This window comes from Pseudorasbora parva, chromosome 10, assembly GCF_024679245.1.
Source record: "Pseudorasbora parva isolate DD20220531a chromosome 10, ASM2467924v1, whole genome shotgun sequence".
Taxonomy (NCBI): domain Eukaryota; kingdom Metazoa; phylum Chordata; class Actinopteri; order Cypriniformes; family Gobionidae; genus Pseudorasbora; species Pseudorasbora parva.
The window spans coordinates 18,338,605-18,354,558 of record NC_090181.1 but is presented as its reverse complement, the minus strand read 5'-3'; the positions used below and the strand labels follow the sequence as shown (position 1 = coordinate 18,354,558).

Below are 15,954 nucleotides of genomic sequence, written 5' to 3'. Positions count from 1 at the left end.
TATTCATGCACACTCATGAGCGCTTGGCTCCAGAGCCTCTCTCCCCCTTTTGCGGGCTTATATAAATGTATAGCTACCATAATGGAGGGAGTGAGCTAAAGAGAGACATAGGGAGAGCTTTCTGGGGACGGATCCAAACGTTTTCTCTGCGCACAGACACACACACGCGGGCGGCTCTGCCAGGTTCACGTGTGTGTGAGTGTAATTGGAGATGGAGTCGGACCCCAGCAGCAGAGAAAGTACAGCTGTGAAAGAGATTCACGTGCGAGTGAGAGAGTACGAGAGGACGAGAGAGGTGCAGCTGTTGGGGATTTGCTGTGAGCTGCTTAAGTCATGGCTTGGCTCGTGTCCTCTGTTTTTGACCTAATAGCTTAGAGTCAGGTTGGACAAACTCGCTGAACTCTCCTGCGCGCATCCATCTAAGCCACGGGGGGAGCACTCATTGTTACGAAGTGATCGCAAACAGCTTTCACTGCAATGAAAAGGGGACTGTTTTCACAGGTTTCTGCCACTTATCACACTCAAAGGGGCGGCACTTGTGCTTTATCAAGAGGATGGGGATATTTGTGTTGGCACGTGGGATTAAAGAACTATAAACAAACTGAGCAGTCACCATTACTCAAGTGCTGAACTGTGCTATTCTCAGGAAAGCCACTGCTGTTCTGTGTGCTTTACCTCCTCCTCTTCCTGTCCCGCTGTTCCCTACGTTGCAGGCAGAGAAGAAGGCGAAACTGGTGTCTGTGATGAACTCAATGGAGGACCATGGCGAGGTAGAGTCGGAGCCCCAAAAAGACAGCTCCATGATCACCGTCCCACTGCTTTTTCCTCCACCAACGCCGCCAATGCAGCAGCAACCGCCACAGGCTCAAGCTCAACCTCAGACCAACATCAAACCCCAGCCTTCTCCTCAGCAGCAACCTTCACCATTCCAACAGCCACAGCAGCAGCAGCCTACGGATCCAGCCTCTCCAACCGTTGCCACCACCCCAGAGCCCGTTTCTATAGGGGATGGAAACAAGACCTCATCCAAGTCCACTGACACAGAGTCAGAGTATGAGGTAAGAGTAGCTTAATAATCATCATGGTGGCTTGGGGTTCGTTCTGCAATTGGGTCTTATTTGGTTAGCCGGATAAGTTCCAGGATAAATGTGAGATTTTCTGTGGATCAAAGGAAGCTTGAAGTATATTTTGTTTCATTATCAAAGCAAAAATCCAACTTTTGACGCCTGCTTGCTGATAGTCCATTTATTCTTTGAGAAACCCAGGATTAGGCTCCATATTATCCTGGAACTTATCTGGCTAACAGTTTTAAAAGCCAGGTTTAAACAATCTGCCATGTCTTTTGCTGAAGGGTTTGTTTCATATGAGTATTGGTTCACTATGTGAACCCTTTGCAAAATCTGCATAGGGATATCTTTTACCCTTTTTTTATGATGCCTTTATGACACTTTTGAATCTTTTAAGTTTTAGAGTTATGGACTTTAAAGGGAGGTACAGCAATCTTAGGTTTCATAAAAATAACTTTATTTGTGTTTAGAAGTTGAATGAAAAGCTTTACAGGTTTGAAATGACATGAGGGTGAGTACAGGATAACAGAATTACAATTTCTGGGTGAATTATACCATATAAATACAGTAAGCCTAGCCTTAGATAAAAATATTAACTCTCTACCGCAAGTCATATAATTTACATCAACGATACATTTTGTCACATTTTTATGTCTCGATCTAACAATATAGCGTTACACCAATAGTATTTATGTATATCACAAGTTGATCTATTCTCTGGTTGTATGTTGCAGGATGGCCGAGGTTTTGGCATTGGTGAGCTTGTGTGGGGAAAGTTACGAGGATTCTCCTGGTGGCCTGGACGGATTGTATCCTGGTTGATGACTGGACGCAGTCGGGCAGCCGAAGGCACTAGATGGGTCATGTGGTTCGGCGACGGCAAGTTTTCTGTGGTACGTTTGAAAGCTTTATTGACAGAATTTGTGGCAAAATGTCGACTGCCAGAGCAAACAATGACTTGATTTGTCTCTATTTAGACTGATGGATGAACACATTTTTTTTTTCTCAGGTACCCAACATTATGCTACCATTGGTGTTGAGAGAGGTTGTATTGTAACCCAGATCATGTTTTGTTTCAATGTTTTCTGGTAGGTCTGTGTTGAGAAACTGTTGCCTTTGAGTTCCTTCCACAACGCCTTTCACCAGCCAACCTACAATAAGCAACCAATGTACAAGAAAGCCATCTTTGAGGTGCTACAGGTAGGAATCAGTTTGCGGTACAGATTAAGGGTTAAACAAAGCTCATTGTCTCAAGTTTATTGTTCTCTAGTGTATTGTATTCCATATTAATATCTCAGATCAGATCATAATATCTCAGATCAGCACAAATCTATCTAAAGAAAACGTTTGATTGCCCTGCCTTGCAGGCAGCCAGCACTAGAGCAGGCAAAACCTTCCTCACATGCCCGGAGAGTGACGACACTGATACTTCTAAGTCAGTAGACATGCAAAACAAACAGATGATTGAATGGGCCATGACGGGATTTCAACCCACTGGACCTAAAGGTTTAGAGCCGCCTGAAGGTAAGACTTTCTTTTTGATAATGCTTTCTTTTTGATATACATATATCTGCTTGCTTTGGAAAATGCCACGCTTGTTTAAAGAGATGGTTTGCCCAGAAATGATGATTCAATTTACTCTTTACCCTCATGTGCTGCTATTTGTTCAGTGGGACGAAATAGAGACTTTTGTTTAATTTTCAGTCGGACACAAATTCTATTAAACTCTATTACGATGAAAATTCATAGTGACAGAATTTCCACCCCCCACACACACTAAAAGCACCATTAAAGTGATCAATTTGACTCCTTCGTTATTTATAGATTATATATAGAATATAGATTTGTGTGAGAATCTGTATAAAATTTAAGCCTCCAGTGAACTGTTAACTCAAGAACCAATGTGAAGGACTCAAGTTGATAAACTTGAGTTGAACTTGAGAACTGGATCAGTGAAAGAATCATTCTTGTGAGCCCGTTCTTCTCAATGAACCAGTTGATGGAGTTTGCAAATTGAACTGATTTGTTCACAACTCCATGACTCAATGATCAGGTCGCACAGGCTCTCGTGTCGACAGCTCACTGAAAGGGGCAGGTTATCATTGATTCATGATTTACATTTCTGCATGTTCCTCCTACAAAGCTCATATTGGTTCAGAAGGCTTGGAATATAGTAAAAAGGTTTATGATCCTTTTTTGGTGTTGGCAACAGTCATGGTCACTATGAATTGTCATTGAATGGAAAAGACGTGCATGCAGATTCTTTAAAATATCACATTTTGTTAATTACTTTTTACTTTTGACTGAAATTGTTCAAGTTTCTCCATGCTGTCATAGTTTTAGCGAGTTCATCTTTTCTTCAGTTTTTTATTTGTTTTATTTAACGTTGTTGTTAACCAGATATGTGCAATCTGGGGTGTTTTCAGATGGTCACAGTTCCTCAGTTCAGTGATATTTTTAAGAATTTTGGCTTTTAAGTACAGTTGTAGATGCTTACTGGATGTTTATCCCTTAAGCCTGTACACATGCCAGTCCTCCATGAATTAAGCTTGTAAGAAAATACTGGTGAAATCTAAACAATCTTGATCTCGATGTTTACATACTACATAATCCATGAACAAATAGCTATACGTACCACTGTGCCTTTTTCAGAGGAGCGTAACCCCTACAAGGAAGTGTATCCAGAGATGTGGGTGGAGCCGGAGGCGGCGGCCTACATGCCCCCACCAGCAAAAAAGCCCCGCAAGAGCACAGCCACAGAGAAACCCAAGGTCAAAGACATCATCGACGAGCGGACTCGAGGTGAGCTCTCACTGAACGAGGTCAGCGAGTTCAAAGAGCTCGTAAACACACACCCACACATGCTAAATCAGGATTAGCACTCTCATCTTCTCAGCCGGCAGAGTAAACACAGGAGGGTGTGTCTGGAACTATGACAGGGGTCTCTACAAATCCTACAAGTTTAAAGAGACATGTTTTGTATTGAATGTTCAGCACATGTTCAAACATGACTTTTGCAGATAACACTTTTACCTCCATATTATCCTTTTGCTATTGTTATAATTCATAAAATGCTAAAGAAAATGTATTCCCATGAGGAAAACCGGCAGGAAAACTTTGCAGTAGTAATAAACAGACGAGCTGTTAAATCAGCATGGAGCTTTATTAACCAATCAAATAGAGGTAAACTGGAGCAGACTTGCACCATCTCTTTTGTGGGTTACATACCTAGAGCCAAGAATTTTACCCCACTTGGAATTGTTCAGTAGTCCATACAATAGGTTTTATATCTCTCTTTAGTTATCAGACAAGCCTAATATTTAATAATTTATATCAATATTATGTTACACTTTATTTTAAGGAGACATGGTTACATTTTACTTACTCAAATATGTACTTGGATTAGGTTTAATTACTTAATTATGCATAATTAAGTGTAACTATGTCACCTTAAAATAAAATGATAACTAATTCTGTATTACACTTGCTATTTCATTAAAAAAATTGTGCATTAAATATAATAACAAAAAATATCATTTATAGAATATAAAATACAGTACTGTCCAAAAGTTGTTAAAGTTTAAGATAAAAGTATTCCTTTCAAATAATATTGATAATACATTTAATTGACTGCTTGATTCTACCATGCTTGGCCAACACTTTTATGCTAGTGTCAACTAGTATGATGAACTAGTATGTCTTGAGGTTAACAAATGTCAGTGTGGCAACTGGAATAATTGACTCCAAACCTTGCATTAATTTTTAATTCAGTTTAACAGTTTATTTTCAATAATTCAGCTGTGCCATCAATTATGCATGTAGTGCCACTACAATTAGCAACATTATTTCAGTTTATAAAATTCATGGCAAGCTAGTAAACGTTGTTTTGAATATCAAATAATTGTCAAAGTGATGGAAATGTAAACCACTGGAATTTCCAATAAACAGGGAGTCAAGTCGAAATGGGCCAAATGCCTGAAACACTGGGAAGGTTTCCAATATTTGAATGTTTTTTTTTTTTTCTGTTGTTTTTCAGAGAGGCTTGTATTTGAAGTTCGTCAAAAATGTAGAAACATTGAAGGCATGTATTACACATACACACTGAAATGTTTCATTGCTGACTGCCAGTGTTAGTCTCTGGTAATATCTCTCTCTCTCTTTGAACACTTCCAGACATCTGCATGTCCTGTGGCAGCCTTAATGTTTCCCTGGAGCACCCGCTCTTCATTGGCGGAATGTGCCAAAGCTGTAAGGTAAAAGCCAGGAAATTCCTGCTTCCTACTTCCTGAAGGGCTGCTTTGTTTTCCCACTAATTTTGTCATCTCCATTTACGTTATTGACAGATGGTTGTTGTTTTTTTTGTCAGTGACTTCTAACAAATGTTACATACTGTTTGCTGTATGTGATCATTTGCAAGGATATAAAGGAAAAACATTGTTCCAGTAGGGTAGATACAATTCAAATACTAAGACAAAGTGAGTCAACATATTAAGGATCACACATACTGTAAATACAGGTAGTTATTTAGCAGTTAGTGCAGTTGTTAAATACTGCAGTTTGTGTTAGTGGAGTAAAAGATGTTAGCTGTACAGAGTTATGCTAAAGTTTAGCAATGCACTGATACCGCTTTTAACTAATACCACTAGGGATACCACTTTTTCCAGAACGAGTCTGATATCGATACTTTAATTTTTGGTTCTTGCCGATATTTTTTCGCCGCTAGGAGTCGCTATCCTCTTTAAAACAATAACAAAGGTGTAGATTGATGGCACAGTGAATGAGTGTGGAATCACAGAACTTGTCATCATACCGATGGATCTAGGAATGTTTATGAGGAAATAATGTATGGATGAGTCAATGTTTAACATGACTGTGGCATGAAGCAGGGCACGATTACTAATAAGAGACAGATATCAGCGACACACACGAGTCCCGGCAGATATAAAGAAATGAGCACATTTCATTCTACCTAACTACCTCCAAGTGCTGAGTTACTACTCATACAGGTTCGTTTATTTGACCAATTACCATTGTGAGGAAATTAAATGCTGTTTCATTGGTCAACACCTGTGGTTCTCAAACCTGTCCTGGAGGACCACCAGCTTTGCACATTTTTTACGTCTTCCTATATCTGACACACCCATTTCAGGTCTTGCAGTCTCTACTAATGATCTCATGAGTTGAATCAGGTGTGTTAGATGAGGGAGACATACAAAATGTGCAAGGGCTGGTGGTCCTCCAGGACAGGTTTGAGAACCACGGCTCTACACTATCTAAACTGCATTTGAGTGTTTTGAGAGTTAAGGCTGCTCTGGTTTGGGAGTTCTCGCAGCTCGACACATCGCCTGAGCAGAACTTTTTTCTTCGGGTGTTCGATAAATATTGTGTGATTGGTCAGACATTTAAAGTAGGCGTGGTTAATGCGGAGAAACGCAGATGATCGGCACCTGCTTTTCTCGTGAAGTATGGAATGTACTCGCCAGATCGAACTTTGTTCTTGTTCTTGCCACCTCGAGAAAACAAACAAATTTCTTTGTTCTTGTAGAGTATGTTCCAAGCTTTATACTGCGTGTTAGTTTTTTGGCTGTACGAGACTAGTAGTAGCTACATCATACTGATAATATTCTAATATTTAATTGTGAGCTACATAACAGGTAAGGGATAATGTACACCCAGCCGGTTGTTATCGCAGAATAAACCCCGACAGAGTGATCAGGACCCCGACGCGAAGCGGAGGGGTCTTGCATCACTCTGAAGGGGTTTATTCTGCGATAAAAACCGGCTGGGTGTACATTATCCCGCTTATTACACGGCTACTAGTCTCAAATAAATAATTAGCCTATTAGACACAAAATAGTGTCTCGAGATTAAATATTTTATTAGCTCTTCCACAAAGCTTCCGCGAAGGAAAACAGTTCCAACCTGCTTTAAGCCTTTATCTATTGCTGAAGATTTGCCATATGCCCTTGCTAAATGTTGAAAATGAATGCTGAAAGGGTTAGTTCACCCAAAAATGTTACTCACCCTCAAGTTATCGTAGGTGTATATGACATTCTTCTTTCAGACAAATACAATCGGAGTCATATTTAAAAAGTCCAGGCTAACGTTAATCCCAGCAGTTGTTGTAGTTGTGTGAGTCCATAAAAAATGCAGCTGTCCGTCAAATAACGTGCTCCACACGACTCCGATGGGTTAATGGAGCCTTCTGATTCGAATCGATGCGTTTGTGTAAGAAAAATATCTATATTAAAAACGTTATAAAGGAAACCTGCCTTGATGTCTTCCATTGTAACCCACGACTGTTTAAGCCACACGATGGCGCCAGCGTTAAGCATAGAAGTAGTACCGGTCAAGATAACTCGTAGTACCTGTATGAGCGGGTGTTATCTGCAAATAACGTACCGCTGGAATGCGCGATTGACCAATCAGAATCAAGTATTTCACAGAGCCGTGTAATAATGTCTAATAAAGCACATGCAAGAACCGCATCTCTTCAGGTCAAGTTTGTTGTTCAGCGATACTGGTCCTCTTTTGATTTTTCATTTTTTTTTTCCAAAGTTTCCAAAGTAAGATAACAAGGGAGATGTGCAGAGTTGTGGAAACTACAGAGGTATTAAGCTGATGAGCCATACAATGAAGTTGTGGGAAAGAGTAGAGGAAGCAAGGCTAAGGGGAGAAGTTGACATTTGTGAGCAGCAGTATGGTTTCATGCCAAGAAAGAGCACTACAGAGGTATTATTTGCTTTGAGAATGTTAATGGAGATGTACAGAGAGGGTCACAAAAAGCTGCATTGTGTCTTTGTAGATTTAGAGAAAGCATATGACAGAGTGCCAAGAGAGGAGCTGTGGTATTGTAAGAGGAGGTCTGGAGTGGCGGAGAAGTATGGTAGAGTGGTACAGGATATGTATGAGAGCACTAGGACAGTGTAAGGCGTGCTGTAGGTGAGACGGAGGACTTCACGGTGAAGGTGGGACTGCATCAAGGATCGGCTCTGAGCCCCTTCTTATTTGCGGTGGTGGTGGACAGGCTGACAGATGAGGTCCGACAGGAATCTCCATGGACTATGATGTTTGCGGATGACATTGTGATCTGTAGTGAGAGCAGGGAGCAGGTGGAGGAAAGTCTAGAGAGGGGGAGGTCTGCTCTGGAGAGAAGAGGAATGAAGGTTAGTCGCAGCAAGACAGAATACATGTGTGAATAAGAGAGAACCAAGTGGAACTGTGAGGTTACAGCGAGAAGAGGCAAAGAAGGTGCAGGAATTTAAGTACTTGGGGTCAACAGTCCAGAGGAATGGGGAGTGTTGAAAAGAGGTGAAGAAGCATGTGCAGGGAGGTTAGAATGGGTGAAGAAAAGTGTCAGGTCTGTTGTATGATAAAAGTGTACCAGCAAGAATAGAAGTAAAGGTGTACAGGACAGTAGTGAGACCAGCGATGTATGGTTTGGAGACAGTTGCACTGAGGAAAAGACAGGAGGAAGAGCTAGAGGTAGCAAAGCTGAAGATGTTGAGTATATATATTTATTATATGTAATTCTGTGATCCCAAAAGTGATCCTATTATTTTTTTTATTTATTTAGAGAATATAATAGATTTTGAATATCAATCATTTATCACTTATCAGACATAATTTGAATATTGACCAGAATATTAATGTTAAAATATGAAATGAATTGAGATGAAATATTTTAATGAGATGATCTTGCAAGCATATTCTATAGATTTCTGTTTTAAACAAATAAATCACAATCAAAAATAAACAATACATTTTTATATGTCAACCATATATTCCTCGCTATGCAAACTAATTGATATTTGTGTTTGTCCTTTCATAGAACTGCTTCTTAGAATGTGCATATCAGTATGACGATGATGGCTACCAGTCCTATTGTACTATCTGCTGTGGAGGGAGGGAGGTGCTCATGTGCGGAAACAATAACTGTTGCAGGTGAGACAGGCTGTCAGCAGTGAGTTATGAAGTAATATTTGCATTTGGTACTTCAGTCCTGCATCAATGCCATCGGTGTCTCCATTGTTTTTCGTTCTCTTGCAGGTGTTTCTGTGTGGAATGTGTGGATCTGTTAGTGGGGCCCGGCGCAGCGCAGGCAGCTATTAAAGAAGACCCGTGGAACTGCTATATGTGTGGGCAGAAAGCTCAGTGCGGCCTGTTGGAGCGCCGGGCAGATTGGCCTTGCAGACTGCAGCACTTCTTTGCCAACAATCATGACCAGGACTTTGTAAGTCACACAAATGTCGGCTGAAGACTGTGAGTGTAAACTCACCCTGTGCTAATCCCTACTATAAAATCCTAAAGTCATCGGCCAATACGACCGTAGCAACTTAGCGACCTTGGAAACAGTAAAATTGTGCTGCAATTTTTTTTTTTTAAAATAGGATATATATATATATATATATATATATATATATATATATATATATATATATATATATATATATAATTAATTAATTAATTAGAGGCTGTAATTAATTAATCAAAATTAATCACATTTTAATTGCATATAAATATTTTGACCTGAGAACAATGAGAAGTAATTTTTCACATGGATTTGTAGTATACCATTGAATAATGACTGAATACATAAGCTTAATCAACAAAATATTGTTTATTTATTTCAGTCCAGCAGACCAGTGCAATGTTTGCCATTAAGTGTAGCAAAAGCATATTTGTGATATTTGAGGCTCGATGTGCTGCGGTGAAACACAAATTCCTTGTTGTATAGCTTGCACACAACCGTGCTCTTGTCGACACTTCCATCCTTTCGTTTTTTTAAAACAAAATTTCCCATCCACGGGGCCAAGCAAAGCGGTCTCATCAGCTTCTTTGTTCATGTTCACACTGGTTTGTTGTTGTCGTGACTCGTGAGTGCTAGTTGGTGTTCCAGTATAATCGGTCCGTCGAAACTCATTCATTGAAAAACGTTCCGCGGTGCAAAAATAAGTGTGGTTAAAATTATGTTATTTATTTTTTTGCATAATTAATTAACGTGTTAAAGTCCCGTAATTAATTAATCTTAATTAACGCATTAAAGTCCCGGCTCTAATATATATATATATATATATATATATATATATATATATATATGTAATGTAATGTAATTTAATGTATTATTGCAACCATATATGCACAGTTTCCTCAATACTAACAAATTAATATTTAATGTGTTTGCCCCTTTTTTTACATTTTGAATGAGATTCACAGACTTGGAAATGTCTGCAGTGATTATAGATTATTCTATTTAGAGTAGGTTCAGCTCCAGGAATGATAATGGTTTGAAATAACTCTTTTTAAATGCAGTCTCTATAAAATTATTTTGAAAAGGCGTATTCAGTAATAATGAGTTACTGGAAAAGTCTTGGAAAATCATGGAAATGTGTTTGAAACTTGAACAGTAATCAAGGGTTAATGGAAAACCTTTTTGGAATCACATTGTGAAAGCATTACTATATGCCTAAAGATTCCCAACCCTAATAAATAGTTTCTTTGTCTTATTTACATTATAGCTATAAATATTGCACTTCTTCAATTCAAGCGTTGTTTGAGCAGCTGTGACGATTTTAATCAAAACCGGCTTGATTTACAGTATAAACCTGAATGGTTTGAGAGTTTTATTATGTAATTATACAACTACTAATCCATTTGCTTTCCAGACCATGTGAAAGAGCACCTGGCTAAAGGCCAGTGTGCTGGAAGAGTAACCAGAGAGTGTTAAAGTCACAGTGCATTGTGCATTGAGTACACATCTTAACATCATTGAGTTTTAGCTTACACACTCTACTCTTTAAATGGATTACAGTACAGGTTAGTGAGCATTTGCTATTGTTAGCGTTATTGAATCCTACAATGTTTAACAAAGACCAGAGATAAGCAGCCACACTTAATCACAAGAAAATGCTTAATGAAATGGTCGGTGATACTGCGTTTATTGTACAGGTGCTCAACAATAACCCCTTGTTACTGGACTGGTTTAACGTAAAGGCCTCTTTGTTAGATACAGACAGTATGTACAGACAGACGCTCTTTCATTACCAGAGCAGTGTGCTTTAAAGGTCTCTCTCTCTGTCCTTCTTGCCTGTCTCTCGTCCACCCTTATTTTTTACTCCATCTTCTTTCTTGTCTTTCAGGAACCACCAAAGCTCTACCCTTCGGTTTTGGCAGAGAACAGAAAACCCATTCGTGTCCTGTCACTTTTTGATGGGATCGCAACAGGTTAGTGAAAAATGTCCGCCCTTCCTTTCATCCTCTCAGCAGAAAATAGTGCTGATCACGTTACACTCATCCTGGCTTTTAAAGTGCACTTAGCTTAACCGTTATAATGGCCGCCCGTGGATATTGGTGTACTGCTCATGTTCTAATGTGTGATTTTTACTATGAGGATAAACTGAGTTTTGACCCTCTGTGGTCCATATTCATACTTAAAGCCTGATTATTATGTGGCATATGCATATTTAGCAGGCAAAAGAACGATTTCTCCAGTCACAAAATATTCTACTATTCTCCACTCCACTATAATACAATTTTAAATTCATTAAGAAACTGGTTGTTTAGATGTGATCACATTTACCATTGTTCTGTTCATTTTCATGTGCAGAATCCTACCCATATCAATAGGAATGTACACAATCTGGAATTTACTGTGAGTGTGAAATATTTCCTCAGATTTCGCATCCGGTTCAAGTTGTTCACTTGGATTCCCTGTGTTTACCAACAGAAATCTGCTTGGTTTGAAAGTGACAATGGACATTTATAGCCAGCAAAAGGTGTGACTGCACCTTTAAACCTAACAAACTGTCAACTTTTACGAGATTTGGGCTCATAAAGTGCGCAGGAAGCAAAGACTTTTATTTTACCTGGAGAAAATGATCTATTAGCATTACCAATTATCTTGGCTGGCACAAGAAACCGCCCCCTCCCTTCCCCGGAAGAACGCAATTTGAAATGTTAGTGGGCGCTTAGTTCTGCAGCCGGGTTGTTTTGAGGCAATCATTTGAGTCGTAAATGCCATGTGACTAATACTCTGACATACTGCAATTACACTGTCCAATAATAAGCACAAAAAACTATTTTAGCGTTTGATTGTCATGGGGTTTGTGATTATTTTAGGGCTGCTGGTACTTAAGGAGCTAGGTATCCAGGTGGAGCGTTATGTGGCCTCAGAAGTTTGTGAGGAGTCTATCACGGTTGGCCTTGTTCGACACCAGGGACGCATCATGTACGTTGGTGACGTGAGAAACGTCACCCATAAACACGTGAGTATGATCCTTAGTAAGTTATTTTAAAGCAAGTCTGCCCATTAAGTCTGCCATCTTGGTATCTTGGTGATTTTTTTTTTAGGTACAGTTCTTATTTACTTAATTTTGAAAGACTTAAATCCTCATAATTTTTGGCCATTTTCAATAACTTTTGACTGAAATTGTATCTATAAATTGATTTTAGGTTAAAATTGTGTAAGCTTGGCAATCTCTTTCGTTTTTCAATAAATGGTCTTTCACTTCTATGTACTGTGTTCATACTTTACAAAATACTTAAAAGTGCTGTATGTAATTTTGACTGACTTTCTACTAAGCATAAAAATACCATATTATACTTGAAGATATTTAGAAAACCTGCTAAGTTCACATACTTGTTTCCTTGAAAAACTACACTACAGACAGTTATTCTACTTCGAAATGTGCGTTCCGTGTTGGAATATCTGCCTGCCCACTGCCAATTACCCAATAGTTTTTCGACACCCCTGGGTTGCCGGTTGGCGGAAAACACAGCTTATTGCGGCCATGAACGCAAGCAAACAAACTAGGTCAGCGATCGCAGATTCTTCCCAACCTAAAAAGCCTCAGCAGAATCCATCTTTCCAGTATGTCTAGAGACACATTAAACGTGAATAGATGAACTCATGAATTTAAAGTGTAAGGCTCGTCGCCTTCGATTGCCAATTTCCCTCGTTCCTGTTGCGTGTCCTCAATCTGGCAGCCTGCGTGAGCATAGTCTGAGGAGGAGGGGTGGGTGAAACAACTCTCTCCAATATTTTGAATTTGGACTGCAAGATCCATTTCAACCGCTAGCTGTCAATATTACATACTGCACCTTTACATTTCTGTTCATCACTATATTGAATTCTTCATGTTTATATCAATATTTCACAGATCCAGGAGTGGGGGCCTTTTGATCTTGTCATAGGTGGAAGCCCGTGCAATGACCTGTCCATAGTGAATCCAGCAAGAAAAGGTCTCTTTGGTAGGAGTATATTTAGCTGTGTGTTCTAGTCTCAGCTAGTGTTTCACACTAGCATTCAAATGTTTGGGGGCAATAAGATTTGTTTTTTAAACAAATTAATATTGTAATTAATATTGTGCAAGGATGTATTAAATCTAGCAAAAGAGACAGTAAAGACGTTTATAATGTTAATAATGCTTTTAATAATGTTTATAATGCTTTTTTTGTTGGAAAAATGTAAATAAATTAAAGTTTCACCGTTTTAATAAAAAGGTGAAGCAGCACAACATTGATAATAAGAATTTTTTCTTGAGCAGCATATCAGTATATTAGAAAGATTTCTGAAACATCATGTAACATTGAAGACTAGAGTAATGATGCTGAAAATACAGCTTTGTCATCGCAGAAATAAATTACATTTTGATATATATATATATAAAAATACAGAAAAAAGTAAAAAAAATTATATTGTAACAATATTTTCACAATTATTCCCATCCCCAAATGTTTGATTGGTAGTGGTCACTTATTTTTATAACACAGCTTATATATCTCTGTATACATTTTAACGATAATTGTCATGTTGTAGTTTCTGTCTTTCATTTTGTTTTTTTGTAACCCATCACACTCTTTCAGAGGGCACGGGTCGGCTCTTCTTTGAGTTTTACCGGCTGTTACACGAGGCCCGACCGAAAGAGGGAGATAACAGGCCGTTCTTCTGGCTCTTTGAGAATGTGGTGGCCATGGGTGTCAGCGACAAGAGGGACATCTCACGCTTTTTAGAGGTGCAAAATTGACCAAGGGACAGTTAGTTACACATAGCAGCTAAGTTAAGAACTAGTCCGGCCAGCTAGCAATTAGGGCTAATCAGTCTTAATTTTCAGGTTTCAAATTAGACCAATCTTCCTTTTCATATAACTGCCTTAACAAAGTTATGACCAGTCTTGAAGATTATTTCCTGTTGCCAGCAGGTGGCACTATGACTAACTGAATATTGGCACGTAGATGTCTTCAGTCAGGACTCTTATCAAAAGTGTGAAGTCTGGGCAGATCGGACATTGTATGCCCGAGTTACAACAGCTTCCTCTTTAATGGTGAATTAGAGTTTAACGTCGCAAAGGCCTTTAGATTAGACTGAACAAATACAATGTTGATCTGAATAAATCTCTAGGACGAGTTAATTAAAGCAGCACTAGGTAACTTTTCAACCTTCATAATATATTTTCAAGACTCTTGTGATGATACATCGACTAACAATAGTTTGAATGACATGTCTGCCATAGCTTGACAGGGTCTGTATCGTTTTTAATCGTACTTTTAAAATTCGGGTTCCGGGTAGCAACCCGAGAACAAAAATAACTACAAAATTCGACTGCTTTACGGCATATACGTCACTGTAAAATGGTAACCAATAGACTACTATAATGACGCTGGCTTGTAAACGTGAGCATCGCGATTATTTGGCGTTTGAAAAAAATAAAACCCATGAAATTATATTCATATGACATGCTGAAACATATGCCACTGACTGTACCTGGGATGAAGACACTACACACGACGCCAGAAGAACCCCTGCATGTGAACTCCTCCTGCAGTGTTCAGGGGAACTGTTAGTGCTGCACCAACCCGCGGGGGTGCTTTTATGAAATTATTTGGCCCGCCCCGCACAACTGTATATATTTTTACAACCCGCCCCGCGACCATTAAATAGACATACAGGGTCCGCGGGTTATGAGACGACCCGCGCATCACTAGTTCAGGGCTATCAGGGTTGTCATGTCAACAAATGCACGCGCGATGGCATCCCCTGATGTAGGGTGACAGAGTTTACGACAGTAGTTGAGGACATTATTTTTTCCCAACTGTAGGGGGACCCCGAGAGAAAAGTTACCCAGTGCTGCTTTAAAGTACTGCATAAAAAATTTAAAATATCTCACTTCAGATTTTACACACAGACTTTTCTGTAGGTATTGGGCTGTTATATGTGTCTACCGAATTTCATACTTGCATGTGAAACATAATGTGAATGACGCTTAATTTAAATTTTTTAGGTGGCGGTATCGAGCCATTTTGCCGTACCTAATTCTGAAACCCATATCAGATGTAAATTTTCACCACTTCTGATGCCTGTGCAAAGTTTCATGAGTTGTCGAGCATGTTTAGGCCCTTAAAATGTGATTCATTTCATGGAACAATAATAGGCTAAGCAATTACAATAGGGTCCTCACACATTGGTGCTCGGGCTTTACTTACTTACTTGTGAGACTAGTCTAAGCAGTTTATGCAACTGACCACAATTTAACATGATGATTAGGACTCATACTGTCTGTGGGGCTTTATTATAAACCAGTAGGTTTTGCTTCCACCTAGTGGTACAGTGACCTGCTGTGCAGACACAAATGAAACCTTCATATTCTTGCCAGCTCAACATTAAAAAAAGCTATATTTTTATTAATTTTTATACATTTAAATCTAATATTTTATTGTTTCTTTTTATCATAGTGCAACCCAGTGATGATCGATGCTAAGGAGGTGTCTGCTGCCCACAGAGCTCGCTACTTTTGGGGTAACCTGCCTGGCATGAACAGGTTAGTTAGACATGGACACTACATTCACTTTATTTAATTTCTCACTTTGTCATTTCACCTCTCTTTTTTCT

The 15,954-nt window shown here is 39.1% G+C and overlaps 1 protein-coding gene across 4 annotated transcripts in view; it reads left to right on the top strand.

The window, feature by feature from the left end:
* Positions 1–15,954, top strand: part of dnmt3ab (DNA (cytosine-5-)-methyltransferase 3 alpha b) — a 63,318-nt gene that overhangs the window by 38,365 nt on the left and 8,999 nt on the right. For all 4 annotated transcript variants that reach the window (XM_067455371.1, XM_067455372.1, XM_067455373.1 and 1 more), the window contains 14 exons: positions 714–1,058; positions 1,802–1,960; positions 2,160–2,267; positions 2,435–2,591; positions 3,720–3,869; positions 5,104–5,148; positions 5,241–5,320; positions 8,899–9,011; positions 9,117–9,300; positions 11,207–11,291; positions 12,186–12,331; positions 13,226–13,316; positions 13,932–14,080; positions 15,798–15,883. In XM_067455371.1, the coding sequence (XP_067311472.1) occupies positions 714–1,058; positions 1,802–1,960; positions 2,160–2,267; positions 2,435–2,591; positions 3,720–3,869; positions 5,104–5,148; positions 5,241–5,320; positions 8,899–9,011; positions 9,117–9,300; positions 11,207–11,291; positions 12,186–12,331; positions 13,226–13,316; positions 13,932–14,080; positions 15,798–15,883 (1,898 nt within the window). The remainder of the gene's footprint in view (positions 1–713; positions 1,059–1,801; positions 1,961–2,159; positions 2,268–2,434; positions 2,592–3,719; positions 3,870–5,103; positions 5,149–5,240; positions 5,321–8,898; positions 9,012–9,116; positions 9,301–11,206; positions 11,292–12,185; positions 12,332–13,225; positions 13,317–13,931; positions 14,081–15,797; positions 15,884–15,954) is intronic.